Genomic DNA, 23188 nt, shown 5'->3' on the forward strand with positions numbered 1-23188 from the left:
TTTTGAAAAGTTTAGCACCTTTTCGGAGTGGGCTTTTCGTCAGCAGCTTTGGTGCCGTGACTCTGCCCACTATTTAGATGACTATATCTTTGCAGCGCCTTGTGGGATGGGGCAATGCGCCCACCTCCTGGTGGGATTTCAGGCTCTGGCGGATGAGTTGTGGGTGCCCTTAGCCCATGAAAAGACGGAGGGACCTTCACAGGTACTCACGTTCCTGGGGATTGAGGTGGATACCCTGTGCCAGACATTCCGTCTGCCTGATGCCAAGGTGGTGGACCTTAGGTCCCGCTTGTCTGCCCTAAAGGAGAAGCAAAGAGTTTCTCTTTTGGAATTGCAGCAGCTGATTGGACATCTTAATTTTGCTTGCAAGGCTGTTGCTCCTGGGCATGCCTTTTTGAGGCGTTTGTGTGATGTGATGTCTACTTTGCGGCTTCCTCATCACAGGGCTAGGATATCTCCGAGGGTCAGAGATGACCTTTCTGTTTGGGAAGAGTTTCTCACGTCCTTCAATGGGGTTACCTTTTGGCGGGACGAGCTGCTGCTCAAGGCTGAATTGCGGGTTTCCTCAGATGCTTCTGGGGCATTGGGCTTTGTCGTGTTCTTCTGGGGGCATTGGTGTGCGGAGGCCTGGCCTGCACATTGGCATGATGGTGTTATTACTAAAGACCTTACCTTCCTGGAATTTTTTCCAATTCTGGTGGCAGTCTGGCTGTGGGGAAAGGAGCTTGCCAACCATGTGGTCCACTTTTGGTGTGCCAATTTGGTGGTTGTGCAGGTGATCAATACCCTTTCATCCAGGTCCCCCAGAGTTATGAGGTTGGTCAGGGCCTTCACTCTCCAATGCCTCAAGCTGAACATATTGTTTAGGGTGAAACATGTTCCCGGGATAGATAATGGTGTGGCGGACGCTTTGTCTCGTCAGCAGATGGGACGTTTTCGCCAGCTTGCCCCGGATGCAGACCTTTTGCCTGTTCTGATGCCTCTGGAGCTGTGGAATCTTGGAGGGTTGAGGTGAACAGAGCCATTCATCTAGCCATCGCTCCCAGTACGCAGAAGTCATATGACTGGGCACTGCGGCTGTTTGCCAGCTTCAGGCTTGCAGTGAACCTGGACCAGGCGTGGCCCATTCCTGCTGATCACCTCATGCAGTTTTGCATGGAGCGGAAGGGCAAGGGCTTGTCAGTTAAGTCCATTAAGGGTCTTTTGGCGGCGCTGGCTTTCACCAGCAAGGCTCGGGGCTTTAGTGAGGCAACTGGGGATTTTAGAATCCGGAAAATGCTGGAAGGTTGGACTCGTGAGGCTGGGGTCAGGCCTGACAGCAGGCAGCCAGTATCCCCAGCTATACTTAAGGGGTTGAGGGCCACTTGGGTGTCGATTTGTCGGTCGGCTTTCGAGGAGGCCCTATTTCATGCAGCGTCTCTGACGGCTTTCTTTGGTGCATTGCGGGTGAGTGAGTTAGTGGCTCAATCCCGCTCGGATCACTCGGATAGGGCATTGGTGTTAGGAGATGTCCAGTTTGAGGGTGACTGTGTTGCCCTTCGAGTTCGGCGTTCTAAGACGGATCAGGGCAGGCAGGGAATTGTTCTGAAGCTAGGCTCTTGTGATGAGGCCGAGCTTTGCCCGGTTAGGGCCCTTCTCAGGTATTTGGAATTGAGGGGTAGTGGAGAAGGGCTTCTTTTTCATCATCATGACGGGCCCCCACTCACCCGGTATCAATTCTGGTCTGTGACTGAAAGGGCCCTGTCCAAGCTGGGATTGGCAGGAATGAAGTTTTGTACGCATTCCTTCCAGATTGCGGCGGCCTCTACGGCAGCTGCTATGGGTTACCCCGAGGCTGCTGTGTGGAAGGTTGGCCGTTGGAGGTCAGCCACGTTCCAGGGGTATGTGTGCCCATTGCAGCTGGTTTGATGCATTGTGTTAATTGTTATTTCTTTCTTAGGTGCTGTTGTTCGCCGTGGGAGGTGTCGGATCCTCATATATGGACACAGCATGGTTTTTTGGGTGGCCCATCAGGCCAAGAGGACGCCATTTGGGTCCCAGCTTGGCCTCAGCCGGTGGGCCGAAGTTGAGTGGCAGGGACGTCGGGGCCTTCGGTGGCCGGGCTTGCTGCCACTCCTGTTTGAGGGAAGGAGCACTCCTCCCCCTCACTTATTAGTTATTCACTTGGGGGGGAATGACCTGGGATTGATTAAGGTCAAGGCCCTCTCCCTGCAAGCTCAGGCTGATATTAAATACATCTCTGAGCAATGTCCTGGGGTTTTGATATTTTGGTCCACTATACTCCCTCGTAGGGTGTGGCAGGAAGCCCTTGACCATGATGGGGTTGAATGCGCTAGGCATAAGGTCAATAAGGCTATGCGGAAGGCTTTGGGTATGGGGCTGGGGATTTATTTGCCCCACCCTCAGATCTGGGACACATACGCTGACCTCTACAGGGGCGACAGCGTGCATTTGTTGGCCAAAGGTAATGATATCTTTTTGAGCAATTTATGGCAAGGGTTATGGTTGGCCCTGCAGCATATGTGGGGCGCGAGGGCCTAAGCAGAGGCTTGGCCCTTGTGTTGGCAGGTTAGTTTGGGTAGGCAGAGTGGGCTGGTGAGCACCCGGTGGCACCTCCCCATTGGTGGGGAATAGGGGTCTGTCTCGGATCAGCTGGTGGGCTGTATGGCTGCCAGCTGAGAGGGCAGACTGCCCATGGGACCCCCTGAACAAGTCCTTCCCTCGAGCTTCACAGCTGGGGGTTTATGGAGCTTGAAGGGGGGAACCACTTGCCTGGCTGGCCGGGTTACAGCCATCTGCATGGATGGCTCGCCCCTGGGGCATGGGGTGCTTGCTCAAGCAGGAGGGGAGGAGGTCCTGTTGACCCCTTGGCTCGACCTGTACCACTAGTTATACCCCTTGCCGTTATTACATCATTGTTGGTCAATAAAATGGCCCTGTTTTATAACCAAGCCTTTGTGTCCATTTCTTTTTTCTGAATAGGGGGGCAAATGTAGGTGTAAGTTTTGTCAGGGTGTTCAAGATTTAATCTGTAGGACAGTAACTTTATTTATTTACTTAAATTCTATTGTACTTTTAGCATATACAACAATTGTTTCTTGGTTATATATCTTTGCATTTTTAACTTTTCAGAACAGTTTGATTTCATAAGCATTGAGAATGCCATATGAATGGCATTATGTCAGTGGGAATACCTATTTTCTTAATATTCTGTAATCAACAGCTTAATTCATAGTAGAAGCTTCATATAGCATTTTGCAGAATTGAATGATGGGTGAAAGATTTTGCTATAAACCTGTCAGAAAAAGCAAGGTTTTCAATAAAAGTATGTGTGTTACTATGTTGCTTGATCTCGAATGCTTTGCAATGCACTTCAGTCAACACTCTTTTCACATCACAGTTGCTATATTATTATGTCTATCTGTTGTTCTTTGTTGCAAAAGAAATAAAAAAGCAAATTAGAGTTGACCGGACATATAAAATCAATACAATATAACACCATTAAAACAAAGTCAGAAAAAAATCCACCTGAACAATGAAATTTTGTACTGATGCCTAAACTGGATGAGAGGAGAGGCTGCCCTTACTTCAACTGACAGCCCATTCCATAAGTATGGGCCCACCATAAGAAAACATTCCTACTTTTGCAGCAGAGACCTCATTTCCTTTAAGGAGGAAAGTGGGAGCAACTTTTATTGTGAAGAAGGCTCTCAAGGTCCGTACAAGCATATAACCAGAATGGCATAATCTGCAGTCAAAAGTATCTGTTATTTTCTGTCAGTACATATAAATAAATAAATACATACATAAATAAATAAAGATAATAGCTACTTTTTCACTAATATTCCAATGCTATGGAGCAGTATTCTTCTGCAGACATAGTTAAGCTTGAGCTTTAGAGTTCCAAGGCTTGAACAAGCTTTTCACCTCATGCTTGTGTACAATAGTGCATGTAAATGCAATTGTATTATGCTGAGAGCCAAGCTACAAGTGACATTTTTCACGTGAAGGGCAGTTGATCATTTTTGCAAGTTTTTCTCGGAACTGAAGTCCCTCTCCCCCACCCCTTTTCCTTCTGTTCTTTCCCCTCTCTGTTAGAATCGCTTCCTGAAGAGCCAGAGAAAGCCTATGGCAACAGCAGCTTTTGCAAATCATTCCTCCAGTCACAAGCCTGCTCTCAATGATCTTTGGGGGCGGGCAGCTGCAACTTTCTCCCTTCCCTGGGCGTCCTGCTCAGCTTCACCGACATGTCAGCTTTCTCCAGAGCAGCTCCCCAGGAGCAAGATGATTTGCAAAAGCTGCTGCTGCTGCTGGCTTTCTCTGGCTCTTCAGACAGCGATTCTAACAGAGAGGGGAAGGAACGGAAGGAAAAGGGGTGGGGGACAGGGACTTCAGTTTCCAGAAAAAACTTGCAAAAATGATCAAGTGTCCTTCACGAGAAAAATGTCACTTGTAGCTTGGCTCTAAGTTGGTAGAGAACAAACAGGAGCAAGCAGATGCCACATCTTTTGCAGTGTGGCATTTGGGAGATTTGTGCTATTAGAACTGATCAAACAAGTAGAATCTGAGAGACTGGTGAAAGGGCAAAATCTATATTCTGTTTCAGTATTTTACTTTTTTAAAGGCTAGATGAAACATTAAGCATTTTACTTATAGCAGTTGTAAAGATGCAAGCAAATGAGATACAGCCACAGATAGCCACACATAGGTTTTCTGTGTGTGTAATGATTGAAAAATAAGGAATTAGCTATGCTTGCCATCTGCCCACTTCTGTGGCCTTCTGGCATTCCAGTGGTCAGTGTGGGATTGGATCGCTTATCACTTCTGGGGGAAAAAAAGAAGTGATGTAACACTTTGCCTGACTGGCCCCTTCCATGTCCCCCCTACCACCAGGCCTCCAGTTAAGTTGGTTGCAAGCCGTAAAAAGTTTTGAAGAGCAAAAACTTAACATACAAGGAATGTTGTACTGTGAATTATGCATAGTAATTTATTTTCCTAGCTGCCATTTTAATCGATAGTTATAGTGATAACATTTTTACAGATTAAGAAAAATAATCCACATATTTAAATTACAATATAATTTAGAAAAATATAGTCGCTTTCTCCTTTAAAAAATAGTCACTCTCACATAGCTGTATATGATTTCATTAAACTTCCTCAGCATATACATTAGTCTTATGAATGTTGTTTGGAAATTAATGCATGACAAAGAAAAATAGGTAAACCTAATAAAGCTTTCACCAGCTGAGGCACTGAAAGATCAAAAGCTTTGAGAGTATTTTATTAAATTGAGAGGCAGAGAGTCACAATATTATAGATTTTCAAATATAAATGAAATACTGTCATTAACATCTTTTGAAAACAATGTGCTTCTTTATGATACCATATTACCGGCAAGTGAATCAGCTAAGAGAGAAATAACTTCTGTTATTGTGTTTTTAAAATTCTTTAATAAAATTTTATATAACAGCATAGAACTGAAGACCACACTACATAAGATTCCAAGAAATTCATGATCAGTCTCCCTATTTTTAAAAAACTGAAATACAACTCGGGGTGGGGCAGCTGTGGAGCTGATACAAGTGGTGGTGAAGGGAGATTGTATTTAATCATTTCCTCTTAGGTAGGTTTTCCATTCAAAATGAACCCCAGCTGTTTTCCCACCTGTGGAGCAAAATATGAAATTTCCCCCTGTGGATGGGAAAGCAGCTTGGGGGTAATTTGATCACAAAAGCAACTTGAGGGAAATGATAAAGTACCCCTCACTCCACACTTTGATAACATTCATACACTCACATGGCTGCATTGCAGTTAAAAAAAGCCGCCAGAGAATTAATTATACATTTCCCCAGCAATCTGTCTAGTTGGAACTGCATCCAGGTGAATGAATGACGAGGACATTTTCAGGCTATCATTCCAAACCAATAAACCCTTTAAGATGTGAGGGTTTCAGTGTACCTAATGAAGAATTCATGAAGCATAGGATCATAGTATCTTCCTATTAAGAATATAAATTTGAAAATTAATAAACAAGATTTGAGTTGAACCATGCTCAAAGTAATACTATAAATTCAAACAAAATTCCAGTATCCAGGAAAGATTGAAAACTTCTGATAATTTCTTCCAACACCTTGCTATCTGGTTTTATTTTATTGGACAGCAGGAACTGGGACAGGCAAGAAAGTAAAATATATACTGTAACAGATAGATCTTTATTGGGATGTCATCCAGAACAATTAGCAGATCCTCCTGCCAAACAAGATAAATTCAAATGTTTTTTTCTATGTACTACAATTCAGTGTTATGCTAACTACTACACCATATCACTGGTCTTGGGAGAAGTTTTAGATTCCATATAAGCAAGCAGAAATCCTCAAGGACTTGTGGGAGGCATCTCTTTTCCCTACTATATCCTCTTTCCCTTCCCTGAAAGCCCTCATAGCCTCTCCCCTTTCCTAACTCTTTTTTTCCTTCCTACCTGTCAGCCTCCCTGCTTTTATCTCCTTTCCCATATTCAGTTCTCCCTCCTGGCAGCTTCTACTGGACAAAACTATGGCCCATCTTTCTGGTGCTGGTTGCTGCACAGTGGGAAACTTGCAAGGACCTATGAAGGCCACCTCATTTTCCCCAGGATCACTTTTTCTATACTATTTCTTCTTTACCTCTTCCTGGCAACCACCATATTCTCACCATTCTCTGCTTCCTTCTCTCCTTCCCATCCCCCACCAACTTAATTTTTATCTGTCCCCATCTTCAGCTACGTTTAATATGTAATGTACTTCATTTATACCTTGCCTTTTTTCATAATGAGGACCAAAACCAGTTTACATCATTCTCCTCTTCTCCATTTTATACTCCATTTTATCCCTAGTTCTTGTGAGCTGGACTAGGGTTAAACCCTGGAAAAAGGCCCCTCCCCCCAAAGGAGAGAGGGAGCGAGGAAGAGGCATTTTGCTTGACTCTGCCCTGTTCTCCCAAAGATTAGGCTACCTGCCTAACCAATTTGTCAGATACCACTTTTCTTGCTTCACATGGGAGTTGGATGGGCCAGTGTGTCTTCCCATGCCTTGAGTGCACTAGTTGCCCCTTCATTTCATACAAGCCTCAGGTGGTGAGCTACTTCTCTTGACTCACATAGTGCTTGGGCAGGATCAGATGGCTCTTCAGGCCAAGCCAGGTGCTACCTACTCCCTCGCCTCACACAGCCTAAGCTGGGCTCTGCAACCTCCCTCACATCTTCTTACATGTGCTGATCCGGGCGCCATCACTTCCCTCACCTTGCCTAGGGTTTAATGGGCCAAGACCACCTCCCTCACCTTGCACAGGGCTTGGCTGCCACTTCCCCTAGCTCACTTCACATGGGGCTTGGGCAGGCAGGGCATTGACTCTCGTCTTCTGCCCATATTTCTAAAAGACTGTTTCTCCCCGTACATTCCTGTGAGTTAACTGTGATCCTCAGGGTGCCACCTGCTAACCATTCCTCCACTTAACAGTAGTGTGCATGGAACAGTAGAATCCATGCCATCATAGCTCTCACTTTATGGAATGGAGCTCCCTGAGGAGGTCTGAGGGGATCCATCTCTGGAGCTGTTTAACATGCACAGTAAGGGCGTTCTTTTTTCATTGGCTGCAGGCTTTTTTTTTAGGGGAAGGAAGTTATTTAGGTCTTTATTAGATTTTTTATGTTATAAATTTGAATTTGTAAGCCACCTTCAGCCACGAGGAAAGGTGCAGTAGTATATTTTAATACACACACACATAAATGTTGGTCCAAAGCAATATCTGGAAACAAAAACCATATAACATATTGATTAAGACCAATATAGAATTGCATAAAACTTTTCAGTTCTGTAGAACTCTTCATCAGGTGGGAGGATAAAAAAACAAAAGAGGGAGAGAGAAGGGGGAAATCTGTCAAACTACAATTTTGAAATGCTTTTTCTTGCTTCAATATTGTTAAGATATACTCCTGTGTTGCTCTCAGACCTGTGTGATTCTTTAGTAGTAGAAAAACATTTTAGTAACTCTTTGGCTTAAACCAACTATAGGCTTGGGGCAGCATCTTGCAGAAATCTCTTGACTTTAAAATGCTAAGAACTATACCTCAAGAATATTTGATATCAAGGACACCAAATGTGAGGGGAAATTAATCTTTTCTCCTCTTTTCACATTAAAGAAAGGCTCTTTGATCAGAGCAATAATCCAGCAGGGAACAGCTAGGATACACCATGCATTGATCAAAGCCCCTTCTGATACTCCAGAACCACTTCATCTCTTTTGGACCATAAGCTATGACACAGGCTTTCAGAATAATTAACAACTTTTGAATTTCCTTTTACAATCATAAAACCAGGAAGGACCACTTGCCCACCTCTGTGTCAAGAATGTCACCTTATCAATAACCCTTCATCAGAAACTTCTCATGGTCATAGAATCGTAGAGTTGGAAGGGGTCTTACAGACCCCTGCCCAGTGCAGCCTAACACATCCCTGTCAAATATTTGTCCAGCTGCTCCTTGAAGACTACCAATGAGGGGGAACCCACAACTTCCCTTGACAGCCAATTCCTCTGCTGAATTACTCTTAACTAGACATGGGCATGAACCAAAAAAATTTAACGAACCAGTGGTTCATGGTTCGGTGCTGACGACGATCCCAAAGTTGCGACCCGCAAAGAACATTTTCCGTTGCCAAACTGGTTTGAGGTTCGTGGGGCACAGAATGGCCCCCACGGCACTTAGAGAGCCCATATTCCCGGGGAGTCGTTTGCAGGCTCTCCTACAGCCATCACCCAAATTTAGACAAGATTGAAAAAGGGATCTTGGAGTTATACCCTCTCCAATCCAAGGCCCCCAGGAAACTCCCACAAAAATTCAAGCTGAATTATACTCTCAGTCTCTCTCCCCAAAGGCTAGGAAGTGGCAAGCAAGAGCTCTCCCTCGCTGAAAGTGAAGCCCAGCCTGGGATCCCACGGCTATTTATAAGCACAGGTTCCATTGAGCAATGCAGGAGGTCTGTGTTTGGCTGTCAGAGCCGCCTATCAGGGTTTGCAGGGATGAGATCGGAGTGCCCATGGCTACAGAACACCCCCTCCCCCCTCCCTCCCCTGGGTGTTTTCTCCCAACTTGTAACCGCTTTGCAGCTCTGTGGTTGGAAGGAAGACCTGCCGATCAAGGAAAGCTGGGCTTCCATTCGGGTTTCCAGGGCGACAGAAGGAGTGCAGACAGAGTTCAGGCATTCCCTCATCTCCGTTTCCAGGGGAATTGATTGCTGGCGCCTGACTGTCTGGCTTCCTGAACTGCGTCCGAACGCACCGAACCAGGCTTCTTCCGAACTCTGGTTCATTGGCCATGGACAATCACGAACCGCTAGATCGCGATCGCACGATCGCCAATTTCATGGGTTTTTGAAGTTCGTAATGCGGTTTGTGCCCATCTCTACTCTTAACATGAAGAAGTTTTTCCTCATATCTAGTTGGTACCTTCCCTCCTGTAGTTTGAACTCATTATTGTGAATCCTATCCTCTGTTGCTAAGGTGTGTTTATTTGGATGTCCCTGCATTCTGGACCTACACCAATGGGTCTAGGACCCTATCTTTGCACCAATTACAACAAAGTCCAAAGGCACAAATAGGCAAGCAGGCTCCAAAGTTTTGATCCAATAACATAGCAGATCCTAGTACTGCTCCACATTGAGCCAATAGCAAATATTCTCCATTGGTACAGAGGTAAATTCAGGTGCAAAACAGAGGCTTCACCAGTCCTCAAACTTGCCTACTGGTTTTGTTCCTAGAGCTGAAATTACTGGACTTCCTCGCTTCAAGATCTTTCAGCACCACAGACCTGAGGGTCCTGGAACCTCCCTCTTTAGGACAGGCAATGTATAATTTCTCTTTCTGTGTTCACAGATGGTTTGTCTTTTTGACAGCCAGATTTCATCAGAGCATTCCCCCACATCTATTTTCATTACCAGTATCTCCTGCCTCTCTGGCTTGGCTTTCTTCTGGACCAATCAAGCAGAAGAAAAATTTAAAAAGTAACTTAATTAGATATTTGGTTTAAAGTAATATAACTGAACATTAGGCTTGTGCAAAGTGACTGACTGGTCTGTCTAAGAGTGGGGAAATAAACTTGTCCCTATAAACTTGATGGAAAGGACAGCGAAAGAACATATGAACAAGTGATTCTACTTCACCAATGGAACAACAGCAGCATCTATCCTCCTATGAGATCTTTCTATATCTCCTTTTGATGACCATTGAAGGGATAACTTCACATCAGGCCAGAGTGAAAGCTCTTCTATAAGATGGGACATCCAAATGCGTGAGATATTTGGCCATACCCATAACATATCTGGATTCCCTAGGGGCCATAAAATGAGGAGATTGAGCTAAATCTCGTTGGCACTCTGTCTCTCACCCTTTGTTTAATAATACCTTTTGCCTGGGCACTGCCCTGAGTCAGTAGGTCATCAGGCGAGAGTCCCAATCTTTCTAGGTTGCTCTTAACCATCTGCATCCACCTAAGCAGGTAAGGATCTTGGTTTATTAGAGGGTGAAGGCCTTTTTGATTGTTATGTATCTTGATAAACAGAAGATAGCAATATCCTAGCTTCAATTCTCATTTGACCTGTTTCTAGCCATAGGAGGGCATTTGGCACTCCTGGGGGTACCTGTAAGATGGCACGGATAAATTCAGACTGAATCTTCTCAAGAACTCGCAAGTTATCAGCGGATATGCCCAAATTAATATCACATAGGAGTTTCAGTGCTGCCGGGACATATAAACCCCCCTTAGATCGAAAAAATCAATTTGGGGATTTGGGATTCCCCCTGTACTCTGAAGCCCAAAATACTAACTCAGCCTATATTTTTAAGTAGTATATCATCTTTTTGGAACCTGTTATGCACAACTGTTCCACATGCAAAGCACAGATGGCTGTTTTAATGGTTATACTAAATAAACAAATCCTAGAGTTGGTACTGTAAAGCACTTTTAAAGGGATCAAGACACTTAAGGAAGTTATCTAGATACACAGAAAGATGGGGGACTAACAAAAACAAATGGAACAATACATGGAGAACTAATGAAAATGGCTACAGATACCAAAAGGAAACATTTTACAATGAAAGAAAAAGAAACGTGTACTTGATCTTCTATGGAAAATGGCTTTACAAATTTTGGTTCAAAAGTTTTATTCTCATGAAACCCCCAAAATGTTTTATTTTATCAAGCTTTAAGTTTTATGATAGGCAGAAGAATAAACAATATTTTACAACAAAGAATATATGTTATATATTTTAGTAATTTGTGTAACAAAGTCAGTTCTTTAAAACACACGAGTAGATAAAGCTATATTTTATAGCTATAATTCAAATAGTAAGGCCCATTTAAGCTCACTGATTTCTATAGTCATAAGTGCATCTAACTATATGCCAGATTATAGTTTAACAGTATTTTATGTATTACAATAGATGGCTTGGTATTCTTAAAGGCTTATAAGGTTGGGTACAGAAAATTCACTACTTACTTCGATCAGTAATGACTGTTCGAGCCTCTTGATTGCTAGTTTTATTTTTCAGATTTTGTGCTGCTGTTATTAATTCCTCCAGCTGTGGCCGCCGTTGTTCCAAGTCCTGTAATGTTGCCTAAAAGCATAAAAGTGTTTTGTATACATCAGTTTCTTCAAAATATATGTGAATTATGAGTTACTTACAACTAATTGACTAGGATATTATTCTAAATAATAGTGCTGTTATAGAAAATGCTGCATGAAGTGTATACAATTATAAACCTCTGAGTATAACTAGGTATTTAATATTCTCCTAACAGTTTCAAGGAATGAGTGATATAATGGGTCACATACATTAATACTGGAAATAAAATTTTTGAAAATGTAGCACGATTGGTGGTAGAAAATGCCCTCAAGTCATATCTGATATATGGTGACCCCTACTGGGGTTTTCAAGACAAGAGACTACCAAAGGTGGTTTACCATTGCTTGGCTCTATAACTCTTGTCTTCATTGGAGGTCTCCCATCCAATTACTAACCAAGGCCAACCCTGCTTAGCTTCTGAGATCTGACAAGATCAGGCTTGCCTGGGCTATCCAGGTCAGGGCACCACCACCACCACTACTACTACTACTGTTTATTTATAGTCTGCCTTTCTCACTGAGATCCAAGGTGGATTACATATTGCAGATGAATACAATATAATCAATAACTAGGACATTCACAATATGATCAACACTTAGGACATTAAATGAAAACGGATACAATAGATATGGTAGCTGCAAATTTTACAATTAGCATAAAGCCAAACACATTAAATTAAATGTGTAATTAAATTAAAGTATAAGTAATTAACATGATATCTTTAGCAACATTGAACTACCAAGTAAAGAACATCCAATAGACTGGTCTAGAGCCCCTGTCTCTCACCAAGGTATATTTTCAATCTCTATATATAGCCTTTAGGATAAATCATTTATAGCTATTGATATTCATGCCATCAATATGCAGATGATACCCAGCTCTATATCTAGCTATCCAAATCCCTTGGTGATGCTGTAGAGGTACTGAGTCACTGCTTAACAGCTATTGTCAATTGGCTGAAAGCAAACAAATTGAAAATGAATCCAAACAAGATGGAAGTCATGTTGGTTGAAAAAGCAGAGATCTTGAATGACATTGTGCTTCCAGCCTTTGATGGGGGACAGTTGACCCTGGCTGACTCAGTGAAAAGCCTAGAGGTTATATTGGCTCCAGCACTCGTGATAGAGAAGTAAATAAATGTAGTTGCAAAAAAGCCCTTCTCCCAACTTAGCCCAGCCTGGAAGATGGCTCCCTATTTTGACACAGCTGATCTGGCCTCTTGGATTCATGCCACAGTAACATCAAGACTAAACTACTGTAATTCACTCTACATAGGTTTCCTCTCAAAGTCAACTTGGAGACTCCAGTTGGCACAAAACGTTTTAGCTCATTTACTTTCAGGAGCTAGATGAACCATGCATATCACTCCCATTCTGCAGTCACTCTATTGGTTACCTATGTTCTGCAGTCACTCTATTGGTTACCTACCTGGGCTCAGTTCAAGGTCTTTCAAAGCCCTTCATGGCCTAAACTGTAAAACCACCTGTCTGTAAAACCACCTCTCTCCTTATGTTCTGCCATAGCAGCTTAACTTATCTGAACATGGCATCCTGTAGATACCACCCTGTAGTTGGGTGAAATAAACAACTACAAGTGAAATGTTGCACTGTCCCAAATATAGCATTGTTAATGAATACATATAATGAATTTAAAAACACACACACAAATAAACTGTGGTTACTTGTGCAAGATAGTGTGGAATTAAGCCACCACTTAGATGGCTAACTATTTAAATGGGAAATCCTATTGAGCAATATTCTGGCACTAAGTACAGAAGCCAGTTTGTCAGCTATTTAGATGAGAATGGGGCTCACTGACTTATGGGTAGGTTGCAATGCAGTCAGGAGGTGAGGCTGGGACAAATGGCAGGCTGTGTGCTGCAGTGGAAGTAGGATTTCCGGTGGGAGCAGAGCTGGGAGAAGCACAGGAGGTGCCTAGTGTTGTGCCAACTGCCCCTCATGGTCCTTGCTACCATTCCTGGATGGTGGCTGAAGAGGACTGACAGTCTCCTTTCCTCCCTCCCTAGGTGCCAGCTGCTGCAAGGGATGCCTGTCACTACTTGGTTGAGGTGGTTTTGGGGCTTTGGGCCAGATCAACTGTGGTGAGTTGTGCTGGCTGGGCAGCTCATGCCTCTTAAGGGATCTGGGGGGATTCAAAGGGCATGCACCTGGACTGACTGTTACAGGATTCACTCTGGGTGGCAGGGACCACCAGGCTCAAGCCTGGGTGGGTGCTACACCTCCTGCCATCCCATGGTGCCCAGCAAGTGGGCTGGGGAATGCATGCCATCAAGTAGCAGGGCCATTTGATGCAGTGGATCCATTGCTCTATGTTTCACCAATACTCCAATGGCTGTAATCAATAACGTGGCCTATTTCCATCCAAGAATGGTGTGTTGTATGTTCTTGCCCCAGGCACTAGCTTCACACATAGCTATATGGATGCAATGGTGATGATTAGTAACCTGATATTATATAAAATAAAAAGCCAACTACTTGATTGTGAATTACCTTCAGTATTAACTAATATGAGATTGAATAATCATCAGTTCTAAAAGAGGCACTCAATATAAGTTAAAATTTCTGTAGAACATGTTCTTCAAGCTTTCAAACTACAGAAGGTTCTCCATCAGTCTCATCTTCATCTATCTGTTATATCATCAAAGTTGCTGTGCAACTAGTGTCCATCATAAATTAGTCACTGACTTAGGGATCCCATTCCTTGGTCACTAAAACAGGTAGTCATCCATCTCCTACTATTAAAAAAGAATGATAAATGATGTGCCCAATTATTTTCTAATGTGTAATTTACCTTCCTGGGTAAGATAACAGAGTGGTTGCAAAACAAATGCACACTTCCTGGATGACAAAGGCTGTTTCCACATGCTGTTAAAGAGACGGTCTACTTACTGAACGCTGGCGTTTTTTTTCACAGATTCCAGATGCCTCCGATTTCAAAGCGGAAGCAGGCAGTTTGTCTTGCGTCTGATCAGCGTCCTTGACCCGGCACAGGAAAGAGCGGGAAATCCCGGTCTCAGAAAAGATGCTGATCAGAAGTAAGACAAACTGCCTGCTTCCGCTTTGAAATTGGAGGCATCTGGAATCTGTGGGAAAAAACGCCAGCATTCACTAAGTAGACCGTCTCTTTAACAGCATGTGAAAACGGCCAAAATCTCATCTAGATCCCATTCAGAATGGGCTATGAGATAGACATGGGAACAAACAGAAAAACAAACAAACATGGTGTTCGTTGTTCATTGCCATCCATGAACAACAAACAATAAACACTGATGAACATGATCCTGTCACGAACATGTTCGTTGTTCATTGTTTGTGGGGGCCAGCAGGCTCTCCTCCAGCCATCAAGATCCCTACTGCACCACTCCCAGAAACCCTACCTGACCAGGCAGCAGGAAAGGTACCAATAATAAATAATAGCTTGGCCCCAGAGCCTGGCAGCAGCCCTGGAACCTGAAGGGGTAGATCCCTATCCCACCACACACGAAGAAAATTCAAGCCCCAATGCACTCATCCTGTCTCTCTAATAGCAACTGTCTCTCCTTGAAACACAAAGCTGGGAGCCCGCTCCCCCCTGGTATTTTCCTCTTGTAACAAATTTGGAGCTCCAGTCCACACTTGGAAGTAAGACCTGCCTATCAAGCTAAATTGGGCTTAGATTGGGGTTTCCAGGGCAACAGCAAGAGTTCAGACAGAGTTCAGACAATCCCTGCCTGAGTTGCCATGGGAATTGATTGCAGGTGCCATACTGTCTGGCTTGATGAACAGCAACAAACAGCAATGAATGAGGCTTGCAACAACCATTTACAATGGGGCCTCATGAACAGCTTGTTCGCGAACAGCAGATTGGGCTGTTCGTGGTTTTTTTTAGTTCGTATTGCTGTTCGTGCCCATCTCTACTATGAGATGGACAGTGGTGGTGGCTTTAGTCAATCATCTCTGTTTAAATGTAGACATGGGCTGTAACTCATGACTGCTCTTACTAAATTTATCAGCAGCCACTGATACTGGGAACCATGACATTTTATTGAGACATCTGGAAGTAGAAGTAAGGACTAAGCAATGGGCTTTGGATTGGTTTAAAAACTTCTCCATGGACAGGACTCTGAGGATTGCTGTGGTTGACCAGTTGTATTCAGTGTAGGAATTGGCTTGTGGGGTTCCACAATGCTTGGTCTTATCTCCCATGAGATTCAATCTCTATGTAATACCCTTAGGAGAAATGAGCCATGGTTTTGGAATAACAATCAGTTGGATGACAATCAATATGCTGATGACTTTGAGCTCTATATTTTTTTCCCCAAATTGTCCAGTAATGTTACAGAGGTCATGACTTAGCACTTTTCTACTGCAAAATGGTTGTGGATGAAACTGAATCCTGGCAAGATGGAGGTAATGCTGTTTGGGAAGTCTGAGTTCTTGAAAGATAACCTGATTCCCACTTATGATGGGAAACAGCTGACATTTACTAACTCAGTCAACAGCCCAGGAACCATATCAGATCCAACACTATTGCTGGAGAAGCAAGTTAATGTAGTGGCAAGCACACATTTTTGAATCTTCATTGGTCCTGAAGATGGTCTCCTATCTTGACTTGGCTGATCAGACCATGTGGAGCCATGGTGTGGATCTGCCCTTAAAGAAACTTTGGAAACTCCATTTGGTACAAAACACTACAGCCCCATTACTACCAGATGCATGCATGTCACACTCATTCTGCAGTCACTTCATTGGTAACCAATCAGTTATCAGGTTTACTTCATGGTAATTGTTATCACCTACAAAGCCATTAATGGCCTTGGATGCAGCATACCTTTCTTGCTAGGCTCTGCCCCAACAGCTTCACATCCAAGCAAAGCCTTCTGAAGGTGTCACTTTGCAGATGGGTAAAACTAGAAACTCTTTGTTCCCAAGTATTCCTTATGATGGCTCTCACCTTGTGGAACAGCCAGCCTGAGGAAATTGGGAAGGCCTCCACTCTTCTATTATTCCAGAGAATGTATAAAACAGAAACATGATTGCTCTCTGTAAGTATTTGAAAGGCTGTCATTTAGAAGAGGAAAGGGAGCTCTAACTGTTGGCAACAGAGGATAGGTCTCGAAGCAATGGGTTTAAACTACAGAAGGGAAGGTACTGGTTGGACATTAGGAAAAAAACTTCTTCCCATTAAGAGTAATTCAGCAATAGAATAGGCTGCCTAGGTATATGATGGATTTCCCCTCATTGGCAGTCTTCGAGGATGGCTGGATAAATACTTGTGGTGGATGCTTTAAGCTATTCCTGCATTGGGCAGGGGGTTGGCCTAGATGGTCTGTAAGGCCCCTTCAGACTCTTTGATTCTATGATAATGGGCCTGTAGTCTCCTTGTCTGACCCTCTGTGAGCCAAACTTGGGAACAGATGCTTCAGAAGAGGGCTAGGATGAGCCAGAGACTACTTTGAGGGAAAACCAAGAGGCTCAAGGGCACATCAATACCACTAAGCCCCTTCCGGATCCTCCTCCAGATCAAGAGCTCCTTGATCCCAAGGCCTCAGTCAAAGGATCTGCCCCTGAAGGCTTAGCTCCACATGTTGTTGCCAACGTGACAGGCTCCAGTGCAGTCAGTCCCCTGCTTTGTAAGACCAGATCCTGGATTATACAGTCTCCCAAGTTCTTCCCCCATTCACTGAAAATGTCAAAGATAGTGGGCCGCAAGAAGACAACTAATTAATGAAGGAGCACAAGGCTGGCAGCTACTGATCCAATTACTTCCTAAGTGCATATAGTGTTTTGCAAGATTGGGGCTCAATCAACCCATGGCCAGATCAAGCCAAGCCTCTTATTCTCCACAATATTTAAGCTATGGGCTAAATAGAAAGCCTTGCTGATTCAACCAGTTTGTGTTGTTAGCTTGCTGCCTGTGAGCCTGGACCTTACACCCAGCTACTGAGATTACAATACTGACCTCTGTGCTCTTTAGAATACTGGGCCTGGTAGCCTGATATTGAGTGAACCCCTTGCTTCATTTGACTGTTTTAAGCCCTTGCAATTGGAGCTTGAACTCTACTGTAACAATTATTGTATGTATCATCTTGCTTTTACTGCATTGTCTGCTGCCACTGAAATATCACTTTCTGCATAATTTATAGTATACTTTGGCCCTTTAAAAAAAATCTATCATCCAGTTACTATTGCATTATTCACTGGACTAAAAAGGTTACTGCACCAACTCGGTGAATACTGCAAAGAGGAGGCCTTCAAAATAAATTATGACAAGACCAAAGTCATGGTCTTTAGAAGGCGGCCCAGAAGGACTACCTGGAGTATTCATGGAATTCCCATTGAACAGTGCAGCACCTATAAATATTTGGGAGTGACCTTTAGCAAGACCCTAAGTTGGAAAATACAGCTGGATATTGTCAAATCCTCCACTTTAAAAACAATAGAGGCAATTCTGAGATTTTATTATACCAAGGGTGGATCTCTTGTAGACCCTGCAATAAAACTGTATTTATGTAAGGCATCCCCCACCTCCTTTATGGTATAGAGGTCTGGGGTTGGAAACAACATATCATTACTCATCTGGAATCAATTCAAAATCTTTTCATTAGATGATTGTTTGCACTACCCAGGGGGACCCCTGCAGCACTAATGAGGGCAGAACTTGGTCTGCCTTCAGTTAGAGCTAGGGTTCATTTGGCCATACTTAAAATTCTGGAGCAAGGGTAATACTGTTATTACCAACACTTTCAGCAAGCAATGCTTTCAGCTGATGACACACAGTGGCTCACCCTGGGCAGCCTGCTACAATATCATTCTTGTTCATTATACCATTCCAGATGATTTGTTGGGGGTCTTACAATTTCCCAGTCCAGATCTTCCCCCTGGCTTAAACCGATCAAAAGAGATCATGTTAGATCTCCTTATTTAGTGAATATCACATCCCAAAATTTCAGAAAATCATTTACCTCCCTGCGCTTTCAAACAATGCTGACAGCTTTACTTACAGGAAGATACCATCAAACTCCAATGGCTCTCCGTCTCTGCATATGCGGTGCCTCAGTTCCTAAGGATCTTCTACATTACGCTTTATTTTGTCCCATGTATGCAGAGGTTAGAGCTAAATTTCTTGTTAACTTGTTAGTGGGGCGTAACGTTACCTCTGATATTGACAAATTAGTTTTTTTGTTATCCGATACTGATTCATTTGTCACTAGCAGAGTATCCCTGTTTGCCTTAGCTGCAAAAAAGATTAGGGTCAAGATTGTTTCCTCAGAAACCTAACTTTTTTCATAACTATATGGTATTTATTAAGGTCCCATTTTAATTGTATTTTATTATTTTAATAACTGTATTTTATGCTTGTAAGATAAATTTCTATTTTTACTGATCTTAACTTTGTATTTTGACGGCCTTTGGCCATATACAATTAAACCTAACTGAACTGATTGCATTATTTACCAACTGTCTAATCAGAGTTACCAGAGGCATGCCTGTAACTCCCAGACATGGGATACAGGGCATGGGAAAATATATCACCAATTCATTGATTGCAGGATTTGAATCCAGTGACACCTTAGAGACCAACAATATTGTCAGGTATGAGTTTTTTAGAGTCAGAGCTCCTTCCAATAAGAATATTAATTTTGGCTGAGCCTTTATATGTCAGCCAAAGGCACAGGAATCTCCATTTCTACCTGTATCTGAAGAAAGAAGCTCTGACTCTTGAAAGCTGATACCCTGGGAATCTTGTTGGTCTCCAGGTAAATGGCACTCTTATGTCTGATTATATCTTATATACTAATAGCCAAGTGGCCCTGATCTGAGGATACTTAAATCCAGAGATTGGAGCTATGAACAGATAAGACAGTTCTTACCTATCTGAAAAACGCACCAGGTTTGCAGAAAAATCTGAAAGCTAAAAAAAATTTCAGTGGGGAGATTTTTTAAAAAATATGTTGATCATATGAATTACACTGTGTAAACTGCCTTGAGTGCCTTGATTACTGCTCAGTTCCTACTTTTCCTCAGTCTTCTCCTGCAAGGGAAATGGTTCAACATGGCAAAAACAGAATACATGAAGGGGGAAGGGATTACAGCCTAGGATCAACATGGGGTACTACCTAAACACCTAATCCCACTTTTTTTCAATTTATAAAAGGCTTTGGCATCATATGCCTCCAAGAGACTTGGCTGACATCTGATTTGACCTTAAATGGTTATATTTCTCATGGTCATTGTGCTACTCCATCAGAAAACAGAGGAAGGCTGAGTGGAGTTTTGGCCTGTTTGATTAGTACATCGTTAAAATGTTCCTTAAGACTCTTGCAGCCCTTACGCTCCCTGGCAACGGCATGTCTTCTGAGCTTTAAAGAAGATGTAATTTTATTAATTAATGTCTATGTCCCTCCTTGTACTTCTCCTTTTTACTATGATTGTTGGTATGAATTGGAAAATTATTTACTGGAATTCATGGTTAATTTTCCCAATGCAAAGATTATATTATTAGGTGATTTTAATGCTAGAATTGGTAACTACATTATAAGTAAAAGTGATGATGATAGCAGTATGGAGATTTACAATTTGACTAGGAAATCAAAAGATTCTGGGAAGTTGTTTTTTCAGTTGATTAGGAACTTAGATTTAGTATTACTTAATGGTAATGTTGATGGCAATAAATTTGGTGAATTTACCTATTTTACTAGTAAAAGAGCAAGTGTTATTGATTATGTTTTAATAACTCCAAATTTTATAGGGTATATTCAATATATTATGGTGGGCTCTTGCCTCGAAAGTGATCATCAGTCGCTTATGTTTCAGCTAACCAATTTTGATAAAAGTTTAAACGATGAATCAGATACAACTTTATTACTACCCCCAATTGAAATTACAGTTGATAGGCAATTGAAATGGTCCCCTATTCTTCAATATAACATACAACAAGCATTAATCAGTGATTCATCTCTGGAGTGTAGGAATAAAATACTTGCCACCCAAAATGTTAATGAAGCTCTGGCCTTGTACCATGAATTGACTAAATCTCTGAGACCCTTGTTAATCAAGATGACCAAGTTAATTCAAAATAACAAAAAGATGTTGAATAATTCGTGGTATGATACTGAATGTCTGAATATGAAAAAAAAGATATACTCTCAGAAAATTTAAATATACTCCAACTGAATTTCTTCCAAAAGCCTTCTTTAAACTGCATAATAGATATAAACAACTGCTTAAAGAGAAAAAGCTTGCCTCTTATAAAAAGTCATGGCAAGAATTGGCTCTGGCATTAGTCCAAAAGGATATCACAAAATTTTGGAAATTGATAACTAATTTGGATGAGAGAGTTAGATATGAATTAGATTCTTATATATCAAAGGATGTATGGGAGAAATATTTTTTAAAGCTGTTTAATGATATACTGCACAACAAGATCAGGGGTTGCTTGGTATTATGAGTTCAGCAACTCTATATAAACATCTTATATCCCATCCTATAACCCGGCCAGCTTATTTTGATGACCTAACCGTCACAGAATATAGGACATTGTTTACTAGGGCTTGAATGAATATACTTCATATGGCAGTATTGAAAGGCTGTTATAACAAGACCGCACTAGTTGATTGTGTGTGCTCCTACGATAATAAATCCATTGAAGATATGTCCCATGTTATGTTTCAATGCCTGAGTTTTGTAACTATTTGGGAGAAATATCTTAGAAATATTCTTCAACAGGTGCCAGGGAGGTCAGAGCAAGATAAATTGGTGGTACTGCTGGCAGATAAGGATAAATGGATTACAATGCAAGTGGCAAAGTTTGTAACATCAGTAAACAAAATACAGTTAAGACTATGGAAGTAAGTTTTATTTTACTTAATGATATCAATAAGTTCCTTTTAGTAGTATTATATAATATTACATGCTGTTACGGATTTTATGGATTTAAAGATCTTGATGGAGTTTTGTCAATTTCGGTTTAAATTTTATGATGTAGTAATTTGTATTTTTCTTGTAATATTGTACTTTTCTTGTTATTTGTATTTTTCTTGTAATATTGTACTTTTCTTGTTATTTGCTATGGCTGTGCTGAAGCAATAAAGTATTGATGATGATGACATAAACACCTAGTGTTTTTAAACAAAACTAAGTCCTCAGGGCCAGATGAATTGCATCCAAGGGTACTAAAAGAACTTGCAGATGTAATTTCTGAGCCTCCATCCATTATTTTTGAGAATTCTTGGAGAACAGGCGAGGTGCCAGAAGATTTGAGGCTGACAAATGTTGTCCCTGTGTTCAAGAAGGGGAAAAAGGAGAATCTGGGTAACTATTGATCTCTCAGCTTGACGTCTATACCTGGAAATATTTTAGAACAAATCATCAAAGAATCAGTACTTGAGCATTTAGAAAAGAAGGTTGTGATTAATAAGAGCCAGCATGGGTTTCTCAACAAATCATGCCAGACTAACCTTATCTCTTTTTTTGAGAAGAATCCTTGATGGATTAGGGGAATGCTGTAGATGTAGTTTATCTCGATTTCAGTAAGGCTTTTGATAAAGTTCCACATAACATCCTTGTCGACAAGTTGGTAAAATGTGGTTTGGATCCTATTACTGTTAGGTAGAACTGTAATTGGTTGACAGATCATACCTAAAGAGTGCTTGCTAATGGTTCCTCATCCTCTTGGAGAAGAGTAACAAGTGGAGTGCCTCAGGGATAGGTCCTGGGACTGTTCTGTTCAACATTTTTATAAATGATTTAGATGAAGGAATAGAGAGAAACTTATTAATTGGGAGGGGTGGCCGAGTGCCTTAGGCCTGACCAAAAAGTAAATTGGCCAGGGTAATCACCTGGTAGTAGACCATTTAGAATAACAAGATTTAGCCTAAATGCCATTTGAAAAAGGCATGCACCAGCAAAATTGACAGATGGATCTAAAGAGAGACACCTGAAGAGTGACCAGAGTTCATCATCAAAATTAAGGCCACCTATATTGCACTTACCAATCAGCTGTTCATCAGAAAGTCCTAACCTTGCATTAAAGTTGCCACCAATAGTTATAGAGGCCAAAGGGAACTTATCTAATATGTGGCAGACATAACCTTCCAATTCATCCCAAACATTTTTAATATCAGACTGTTTCGTGAGAGGATGAATATACACATTAATACAAATTATCTTATAGTTAGGGAGGGATAGACTGATGGCCAAAATCCAATTCTTATCACACTCCAATTTGCTTGCAGATCCATTTAAGGATGCAGGCACTAAAATACTCAGCCCTCCTGAGGGTCTTCCCCCATTAGGGCCAAATGAGGCATATGAGTGAAAGGCAAGGTAGTTACAAAGATTAAATGGGACTTGCATCCAAGTTTCTTGTAGGAAAATTATCTTAAACTGTGAAATAAAAGAAATGAAGTCTTGATTTAATATTGTAGAGCGTCATCCAGCCATATTCCAGGAGAGAAGGAAAGGTGACAGTCAATCCACCTTATCAATAATGTCCAATGTCCTCCCAGAATCAATAAAAGTACAACCATTGG

At 42.0% G+C, this 23188-nt stretch overlaps 1 protein-coding gene across 1 annotated transcript in view; it reads right to left on the bottom strand.

Annotated features, from left to right (window-relative positions):
* The window catches only part of DMD (dystrophin), a 2144806-nt gene that overhangs the window by 576698 nt on the left and 1544920 nt on the right, over window positions 1–23188 (bottom strand). The window contains exon 51 of the mRNA XM_054973282.1: window positions 11529–11646. Within this exon, the coding sequence (XP_054829257.1) occupies window positions 11529–11646 (118 nt within the window). The remainder of the gene's footprint in view (window positions 1–11528; window positions 11647–23188) is intronic.

This window comes from Eublepharis macularius, chromosome 3, assembly GCF_028583425.1.
Source record: "Eublepharis macularius isolate TG4126 chromosome 3, MPM_Emac_v1.0, whole genome shotgun sequence".
Taxonomy (NCBI): Eukaryota; Metazoa; Chordata; class Lepidosauria; order Squamata; family Eublepharidae; genus Eublepharis; species Eublepharis macularius.